General features: G+C 40.4%; 1 protein-coding gene across 3 annotated transcripts in view; it reads left to right on the top strand.

Moving 5' to 3' along the window:
- The window catches only part of phgdh (phosphoglycerate dehydrogenase), a 722,740-nt gene that overhangs the window by 10,570 nt on the left and 701,596 nt on the right, over positions 1 to 10,574 (top strand). For all 3 annotated transcript variants that reach the window (XR_015498723.1, NM_199577.2, XM_087265965.1), the window contains 3 exon segments: positions 2,261 to 2,393; positions 5,084 to 5,232; positions 8,186 to 8,338. Coding sequence is in view for 2 of the 3 variants with exons in the window: in NM_199577.2 (NP_955871.2) it covers positions 2,261 to 2,393; positions 5,084 to 5,232; positions 8,186 to 8,338 (435 nt within the window). In the remaining variant the exon portion in view is untranslated.

The raw sequence follows: 10,574 nt of genomic DNA, 5'->3' as shown, positions 1-10,574 counted from the left end.
CAGCCAATAGCATTTTATTTTTTATCACAGTTTTGTCAGTAAGAGTGATGAGATCAAGCACAGCAAATGTGAAGTGTCTTGAACGGGGCGGAGCATGTCAGATACTAGAGAGTATTTGATTGGTCAGAGTTGATGAGAACCTGAAGTATGAGGTGATGTCAAAAAAATCATTGATCCATTTCTGTAGAAAAAATACTGGGTCATGAGGAAGTTTCAAGCATTAGTGATTAACATGTTAAGTCAATACAAAGATGTGAATAGACATCCTGTGGCAATATTCTTGTGAATGAGGTGGCACAAATGGTGGGTTTTTGTGCGAATGAATCGCATTTTGCCTGACACCAGACAACAGCTCATCAAACTAGGCCCAGCTCATGCATGAGCACAGCTGAAAGCCTCCATCATCCAGGTACATTTTATGGAGGAGTTGCAAACTCGCAGAGCTGGGTGCACCTCTAATGCTGCGTTTACACCAGATACGGAACGCGCATCAAGCGCGAGTGATTTACATGTTAAGTCAATGCAAACGCGCGAATAGACATCCTACGGCGCGAATTGCGCGGGGCGAATTGAGTGTTTTGCACGTTTGACGCGCGAATCTCTCGAGTTTGAAAATCTGAACTTCAGCGGACATTCACGCCGCTTTAACCAATCAGAAGCTTGCTCTTGTGGGGGCGTGATTGTGACGTAGAACCTGTTGATGGTGTCCCAGGGGAAATCCTCCAGGCGACACCGACAACAGGTCATCAAACTGGGCTTTGCTCAGTCAGAAGCAAAGAAGCTAGAGTCACCGGGCAGACAGAAGCCCTGCCCATCACGTGAATCCGCGTCTGTTCTGAAGTGAATTTGACGCATAAATGAAGCGGATTTCACGCGCGAATAAAGCGAGTAAACTCAAATGTTCATGCGGCTATTTACGCGCGAATAGCGCGATTTATCCGCGCATTCCGCGTCTGTTGTGAACACAGCATAAAGGATCTAGTGGACTCAGACATGGTGCCGAACGAATCTACGCTAGTTTTCAGCTTTCCTAAAGCACATCAAGCACAGCTACTCGTTCAATAAAATACATGTTATACATTTAGCAATGAAGCTAGACTTTAATCATGACGTTAATCCACGTTTGTTGTGAAGTGAATTTCACGCACGAATGAAGCGAGTAAACTCGTGATATTTACGCATCTATTTACACGCATCTGCTGTGAACTCAGATTGAACATGAAACAATTAAGATGTCCCAAAAAAAAAAAAAAAGAATTTTGTTGTTTCAACTAATTTTAAGCAAGTAGTTTAAACAAGCAGCAAAAGTCATTTTTTGAGCGTAGTCGGAATTGACAAACTGCAAAAATGGGTTGTTTCTATCTTCATTCATTCATTTTCTTTTCGGCTTTGTCCCTTTATTAATGTGGGGGTCGCCACAGTGCAATGAACTTATTCAGCATATGTTTTACTAAGCGGATGCCCTTCCTGCTGCCACCCATCACTGGGAAAACCCCATACAGTCTCATTCACAATCATACACTACGGCCAATTTAGTTTGTTCAATTTACCTAAAGTGCATGTGTTTGGACTCTGGGGGAAACTGGAGCACCCAGTGGAAACCCACGCCAACACGGAGAGAACATGCAAACTCCACACAGAAACGTCAACTGACCTAGCCAAGGCTCAAACCAGCGACCTTCTTGCTGTGAGGCGACAGTGCTAACCACTGAGTCACCGCGCTGCCCTGTTTCTATTTTATTGTGCAGATTGTTTCTATCTCCGTCTTTTGGATGAGACGTTAAACCGAGGTCCTGACTTTGTGTCATTAAAAATCCCAGGATGTCCTTAGAAAAAGAGTAGGGGTTAAACCCCGGCATCCTGGCCAAATCTGCCCACTGGCCTCTGTGCATTATGACCTCCTAACCATCCCCAAGTCATAATTGGCTTCATCACTCTGTCTCCTCTCCACCAATCAGCTGGTGTGTGGTGTGTGGTCTGCCGCAAAATGGCTGTCGTCGCGTCATCCAGGTGGATGCTGCACACTGGTGGTAAATGAGGAGATCCCCCCTTATGTGTAAAGCGCTTTGAGTGCCCAGAAAAGTGCTATATAAATGTAAGGAATTATTATTATACACGCAAATTTTGTTTTGTAGCACACTAGCTTAAGACCGGCAAACTTATACTAACATTTAAACTTTATTTTATTGTCATGAGACCTTTTTAAAAACTGATTTGACTTGAAAAGCATTATAAATATAATCTTTTGCATCCCTGATAGACTATAGGTTATGACCCGATCACTCCTCCAGAGGTGTCTGCCAGCTGGGGTGTGGAGCAGATGACTCTGGATCAGTTGTGGCCGCAGTGTGACTATATCACAGTCCACACTCCTCTCATGGCCTCCACCACAGGTACATACAGTAATAACAGCACATGAGAATGCGTTTGACAAATTAATATGCATTTTAAACCTCTGGTTCTTAGATGGCTTGACTAAAGATTTAGGTTCTGAGATACTTGCATGTCAATTAATTAAATATAAGAATGCTTAATATACAGAGTGGGCCATTTGTATGGATACACCTTAATAAAATGGAAATGGTCGGTGATATTAATGTCCTGTTTGTGGCACATTAGTATATGTGAGGGGGCAAACTTTTCAAGATGGGTGGTCACCATGGTGGCCATTTTAGTCTTTCCTGAGTTATTTACAAGTTTTTGACCACTTATAAAATTTGTTCAGTGTGCTGCCCATTGTGTTGAATTGTCAATGCAATCCTCTTCTCTCACTCTTCACACACTGATAGCAACACCACAGGAGAAATGCCAACACAGGCTTCCAATATCCGTAGTTTCAGGTGCTTCACATCTTGTATCTTGTGTAGACAACAAAGATAGTGGGGCAATTTTTCATCAATGGAAACCTCAAGGCCACTGGATATTTGACATTGCTACATGATGATGTGTTTCCCTCTTTATGCAATGAATCTGGCACGTTCCCAGAGTTTTTCCAGCAAGATGGTGCACCACCACATTATGGGTGTCAGATCGGAGCATTCCTAGATGAACAGTTTTCTGAAAAGTGGATTGGTCGTCGTGGGCCAGTTGAATGGCCCCCAAGGTCTCCCGATCTGACCCCTCTTAGACTTTTATCTTTGGGGTCATCTGAACCCTGCTGAAAAAAACAGCTTAAACCAGCCTAGGCTGGTTGGCTGGTTTTAGCTGGTTGACCAGGCTGGTTTTAGAGGGGTTTTTGGCCATTTCCAGGCTGGTTTCCAGCCATTTCCAGCCTGGTCTTAGCTAGTCAGGCTGGGGGATGACCAGCTAAAACCAGCTTGACCAGCTTAGCTAGGCTGGGAGCCCAGCCAAAACCAGCTATGTCCAGCTTAAACCAGGCTGGTCAAGCTGGTTTTAGCTGGATTTAGCTGGTCATTTTCCAGCCTGACCAGCTAAGACCAGGCTGGAAATAGCTGGAAACCAGCCTGAAAATGGCCAAAACCCCTCTAAAACCAGCCTGGTCAACCAGCTAAAACCAGCCAACCAGCCTAGTGGGGTTTAAGCTGGATTTTTCAGCAGGTAAGGCAATTGTCTATGGTGTGAAGATACAAGATGTGCAGCACCTGAAACTACGGATACTGGAAACCTGTGCTGGTATTTCTCTTGCAGTGTTGCTATCAGTGTGTGAAGAGTGGGAGAAGAGGGTTGCATTGACAATCCAACACAATGGGCAGCACACTGAACACATTGTATAAGTGGTCAGAATTTTGTGAATAACTCATAAAAGAATAAAGTTACGTTAAAACCAAGCACATCATTTTTTTTCTTGTGAAATTCAAATCAGTTTGATGTGTCAAATGACCCTCTTTGTATTGAAAAAACAAAAGTTGGATCCAAGATGGCCGACTTCAAAATGGCCACTATGGTTATCACCCATCTTGAAAAGTTTGCCCTCTTATATACTAATGTGCCACAAACAGGACGTTAATATCACCAACCATTCCCATTTTGTTGGTGTATCCATATAAATAGCCCACCCTGTAGAGTGGAATGCTAAAAAAGCTGGAGTGCAGATTTAAAGTGTAAATTCAGTCAAAACAGAAAATTCTGCCATCATTTATGCATCCTCTACTTGTTCCAAACCTGTTTGAGTTTCTTTCTTCTGTTGAACACAAAAGAAGATATACTGAAGAATGTTGGGAAAAAAGCAGTCATTAGCTATGTTTCCATGTAAAGATGCTAATTAAATTTATGGGCAGAACTGGATTATTGCATAAAAGACATGCGAATAAAGTAGCGTTTTCATCCAACAAGTCAAAGAGAAATGAAAATCATCACTTCCTGATTAACTGGTGCCGAATATCAACAGTAAAATCTGAATTTGCTGCGGTAGGAGAAGCTGCCTCAATCTTTTTTTCATTTAATAAATGACTTGCGTCTCAGAAGACGATGCGAAAAGCAACTCTCCTACCTCAGCAGATTTCGTTTTTACAGTTGATATTTGGCGCCAGTTAATCAGGAAGTGACGATTTTGTTCTTTAACTCATTGGATGGAAACACTGCTGTATTCGCACGTCTTTTATGCAATAATCCTGTTTTGCGCATAAATTTCATTTGCATACTTGGATTGAAACATAGCTAACAGCAGCCATTTTTTTGTTCTTACTATGGATGTCAATGGCTGTTTTTTTCCAACATTCATTCATTTTCTTGTCGGCTAAGTCCCTTTATTATTTATTAATCTGGGGTCGCCACAGCGGAATGAACCGCCAACTTATCCAGCAAGTTTTTTCCAGCCGCAATCCATCTCTGGGAAAGATCCACACATATACAGACACTCATACACTACGGACAATTTAGCCTACCCAATTCAACTGTACCGCATGTCTTTGGACTGTGGGGGAAACCCACGCGAAGGCAGGGAGAACATGCAAACTCCACACATAAATGCCAACTGAGCCGAGGATCGAACCAGCGACCCAGCGACCTTCTTGCTGTGAGGCGAACGTGCTACGCACTGCGCCACTGCGTCGCCTTTTTTCAACATTCTTCAGAATATCTTGTTTTCGTTTACCAGTGTAAAATCAAACCCTTTTCTACACAGGTCTGCTCAATGATGCCTCATTTGCGAAGTGTAAGAAGGGTGTGAAGGTGGTGAACTGTGCCCGTGGAGGGATCATCGATGAAGCCGCTCTGCTCCGGGCTCTGGAGTCGGGTCAGTGTGGAGGAGCAGGACTGGACGTGTTTGTGGAGGTCAGACTGGGAACAGTTTAGCTTTGTGCTGCTGATAAATACACTGTAAAATAATATCTGATAATTAACAGTTTCTGTTTGTTGTGATTCACAAGTGTTTGCTGCTTTTTTTACGTTTGTGAATTGCATTATAGGATGTTGATCTCTGCTCTGTTGACTTTTGATGTTGAAACTTCAACTCAATAGTTTAGCAAAGTGACTTTTATTGACATTTTAGTACTTTGAAATGATATAAGAAATTATATAAAAAGAAATAAGTCTGCAAAATAACAGAAAATGCACAGGAAGTTCATTACACGCATGTTATAGTGTAGTATACAACACCACCCCGGACAATAAATCACTTTAATTTATTAAAAATGTTAATAAAATAATTTTCAAGGTTAAAAGTTGTTAAAAGAAAGATCAAGATCCCATAATGAAATTCAAACGCATAAATAAATGGGGAAAAATAAAAAAGGTAAGTCACTAAATACAGAAAACTGCTAATTTGCTGCTATTTTTCACAGTGTAGAAAAGGGAAATCAGAAGACACTGAAAACTGATAGTAGAAGTATCATGCAGCTGATAATGAATACTGAATTCAGCTTTATTTGTATAGCGCTTTTACAATGTAGATTGTGTCAAAGCAGCTTCACATAAAACACTGAAAGTGCAGGAAGAAAGCAAATCATCCACAATGAGGAAATTTAGACAGTATGAATATTAGCATTTACTGTTGTTGTGACGATCAGATTATGCTTATAGAAATAGTTCACACCCAAGAGATGAATTCTGCCGTCAGTTACTCATCCTCCACTTGTTCCAAACCTGTTTGAGTTTCTTTCTTCTGTTGAACACAAAGGACCAAATACTGAAGAATGTTGCATAGAGCAGCCATTGACTTCCATAGTGTTTTTCGTTCCTATTATGGATTTCAATGGCTGCTGGTTTCCAACATTATTCAGAATATTGAATTCAATTCAGCTTTATTTGTATAGCGCTTTTACAATGTAGATTGTGTCAAAGCAGCTTCACATAAATGGTCATAGTAACTGGAACAGTGTAGTTCAGTTTTTAGTGTTTAAGTTCAGTTCAGTTCAGTTCAGTTTAGCTCAGTTTAGTGTGATTTAATCATTACTGAGAGTTAAAACACTGAAGAGCAAATTCATCGATGCGTAGCTCTACCAATCCTGAACCATGCGAGCCAGTGGCGACAGCGGAGAGGGAAAAAAAACTTCACCTGATGGGAGTGAAGAAAAAAAACCTTGAGAGAACCAGACTCAGTTGGGCACGACCATTTTAATTTCTCTGCTGGCCAAAAGTCTTGTGCAGAGCTTCAGTCGCCGCGGTGGAGGCTGGAAGATGGCCTCAGCGAAGACTCGTCTGTCCCTGGAGCGTCGCTGGAATCAGACTCATGTTCTCAATCCCCACGACCATCAGCGCAGCAGCTCAGGATATGGCCTGGTCCCGGATATGGAATCCTGGGGATCATCTCGTCGCTGGTCTTGGATCCAATCAGTGACTCCGCATAATCTGAGGACCTCAGGATGAGTATCCCCAGGTGAAAATAGAGAATAAAGAGAATAATTAGCGTAGCTGCTGTTCATAGTGTATATAAACAAGATGCAGAAGCCTGTGTGGAACCCGCTAGGTGATGCATTGAGTGTATGCTTTACTAAACAGGTAGGTCTTTAATCTAGTTTTGAACTGGGAGAGTGTGTCTGAGACTCGGACATTATCAGGAAGGCTATTCCAGAGTGTAGGAGCCATGAAAGAGAAGGCTCGACCTCCTTTACTTGATTTTGCTATTCTAGGTACTACTAGAAGCCCTGAGTTATTCTTTTGTGATCAACAGAAGTAGGAAATTCATTAAAGTTTAGAACCACTTAAGTCTAAGTAATGTTCCTTTTTTGGGTGAACAATCCGTTTAAGTTATTCCTTGATAAAGGAAAATGATTTAATGCATTTACAGTTGAAGTCAGAATTATTATTTTTCACAGTATTTCCTATATAATTTTTTTTTTTTCTGGAGAAAGGTTATTTGTTTTATTTCGGCTAAAATAAAAGCAGTTTTTAATTTTTTGAAAACATTTTAAGGTCAATATTATTAGACCCCTTAAGCTTTATATTTTGATCTACAGAACAAACCATCATTATACAATAACTTGCCTAATTAGCCTTGTTAAGCCTTTAAATGCCACTTTAAGCTGAATACTAGCATCTTGAAAAAAATCTAGTAAAATATTATGTACTGTCATCATGACAAAGATAAAATAAATTTATTTATCATTATTAGAAATGAGATATTAAAACTATTATGATTAGAAATGGGTTGAAAAAAATCTTATTTCCATTGAAGAGAACTTGGGGAAAAAATATAAAATAATTCAAATTGTACAGGAGGGCTAATTTTGACTTCAAGTGTATATCACCACATGCATTGTCGGCTTGTTAAACATAATGGGGTTAAGAATGTGCAAATGAATCTAATGAATCATTTAAAGTGGTTCATCTTAATGAACCAAATGATCCAGTCCAGCAAATTCAACTGATTCTTTCTGACCGATCTGAGAACCGATGAGCTGTTAATACTGCGCATGCGTAACTTTCAGTTTTGTTTTGTTTGGTTTGGTTTTTAAATGCTTAATATATAACAAACGATTGTGTATTTAACAAAAACAAGTAATTTTAAAGTCATTTCACTCAGGTCCAAGTCAAGTCTCAAGTCATGACAGTCAAGTCCAAGTCAAGTCGAGTCTTTTTTGAATATTTGTCAAGCAAGTCCTCAATTTTGTGACTTAAGTCTGACTCGAGTCAAGTCATGTGACTCGAGTCCCCCATCTCTGACTTTTTTAAATCGTGCATTTTCGTATGACTGAAATACGAATTAGCCACTAAACTGACAAAACTTAAGTTTCCACATGTTTACTCAACATGCTGTGCTAATTTATTTATTTTTTTTGGTGTTCAGGAGCCTCCTAGAGAGCGGGCGCTGGTCAACCACCCCAATGTCATAAGCTGTCCTCATCTGGGCGCCAGCACTAAAGAAGCACAGGCTCGCTGCGGGAAAGACATCGCCCTGCAGATTGTGGACATGGCCTCAGGAAAAGCTTTAGTGGGAGCTGTGAGTGATCCTCAGTTTGTAGTGTTAGAAATAAACTTGTTATAATGTAAATAATTTCATACAGTGCTGCGAATAATGTCATATAAACTTACAATAATCGTACTCTTATATAATATTTAGTTACCATTTTTAAATACTGTTTATGTTACGTACAGATGTGGAAAAATTTTTTAGTACCCTTAAATTTCGTCCACGTATTTATATACTATTACAATATACTCTTACCGGCCACTTTATTAGGAACATGCGTCCCACTGCTTGTTAACACAAATTTCTAGTCAGCCAATCACATGGCAGCAACTCAATGCATTTAGGCATGTAGACATGGTCAAGACGATCTACTGCAGTTCAAACCGAGCATCAGAATGGGGAAGACAGGTGATTTAAGTGACTTTGAACGTGGCATTGTTTTTGGTGCCAGACAAGCAGATCTGAGTATTTTAGAAACTGCTGATCTACTGGGATTTTCACACACAACCATCTCTAGGGTTTACAGAGAATGGTCTGAAAAAGAAAATATCCAGTGAGTGACAGTTCTGTGGGCGCAAATGCCTTGTTGATGACAGAGGTCAAAGGAGAATGGCCAGACTGGTTCAAGCTGATATAAAGGCAACAGTAACTCAAATAATGACTCGTTATGACCTCGGTCTGCAGAAGAGCATCTCTGAACGCACAACATGTCCAACCTTGAGGCAGATGGGCTACAGCAGCAGAAGACCAGACCAGGTGTCACTCCTGTCAGCTAAGAACATAAAACTGAGGCTACAATTCGCACAGGCTCAACAAAATGAGAAGATTGGAAAAATGTTGACTGGTCAGATCAGTCTTGATTTCTGCTGCAACATTCGGATGGTTGGGACAGAATTTGGCATCAACAACGTGAAAGCATGGATTCATCCTGCCTTGTATCAACAGTTCAGGCTGGTGGTGGTGGTGGTGTAATGGTGTGGGGGATATTTTCTTAGCACACTTTGGGCCCGTTAGTACCAATGTAGCATTATGTTAACACCACAGCCTACCTGAGTGTTGTTGCTGACCATGTCCATCCCTTTATGACCACAGTGTACCCATCTTCTGATGGCTACTTCCAGCAGGATAACACACCATGTCATAAAGCTCAAATCATCTCAGACTGGTTTCATGAACATGACAATGAGTTCACTGTACTCAAATGGCCTCCACAGTCACCATATCTCAATCCAATAGAGCTCCTTTGGAATGTGGAACAGGAGATTTGCATCATGGATGTGCAGCTGACAAATCTGCAGCAACTGCGGGATGCTATCATGTCAATATGGACCAAAATCTCTGAGGATTATTTCCAGTACCTTGTTGAATCTATGCCATGAAGGATTAAGGCAGTTCTGAAGGCAAAACGGGGTTCAACCCAGTACTAGTAAGGTATACCTAATAAAGTGGCCTGTTAGTGTATATAACACAAAAAAAACTCTTTATATATAAATCACTAAATGGCCTAGGACCTACAGTTCTGAAGGCAAAAGGGGGTCCAACCCGGTACTAGTAAGGTGTTCCTAATAAAGTGGCCGGTGAGTGTTTATAAATAAATACATTTATTTTTATTTAGCTCTTTCAAAAATAAAAGTTCTGTTATTAATGTATTAACCCTTATGTATTTCCAATCCCCTGAGACCCTTATTCATCTTCATACAAATTAAGATATTTATGAAATTCTGGAGCTCTCTCGTCTTCCATAGACAGCAATGGTCATGAGACGTTTAAAGAAAGTCCAGAAAAGGAACCAAAAACAAGAAATATGTCTTCAGTTGTTCGAGTGTAATCATATGAAGCTCCAAGAACACTTTTGTTGTGGGTAAAAAATGACTTTGTTCGCCTTTGTCATAGGTCATCAGGTCATCAAGGTTAGCATTTGCAGTAGGACCTATTACCATTAGCATTAGCATTGCCTGTAGCCTGATCTGATGAGGAAGACATTGGGTTTTAGTGTGCAAAATGTCTTTGGAGCTTCATATGATTAAGGATGTTTTGACAATAATATTGGTTCATTTTCTGGACTATTGCTGTCTATGGAAGATGAGAGAGCTCTTGAATTTTATCTCCATTTGTGTAAGATGAACAAAGTGTATTTCAGTGACATAAGGGTGAAAAATTAATGATTGAGGTAAAATTTTCAAGTGAACGAACCCTACGTTCTCTGTGGAGTGTATGTGATCATTTTATAAACGTCATTATCTAATGTTAGACAATATACTTTGGT

The sequence above is a fragment of the Danio rerio genome, chromosome 9, assembly GCF_052040795.2.
Source record: "Danio rerio strain M-AB ecotype USA chromosome 9, GRCz13ab, whole genome shotgun sequence".
NCBI lineage: Eukaryota > Metazoa > Chordata > Actinopteri > Cypriniformes > Danionidae > Danio > Danio rerio.
The sequence above is the reverse complement of the archived record's forward strand: the minus strand, read 5'-3'. Positions and strand labels throughout refer to the sequence as shown.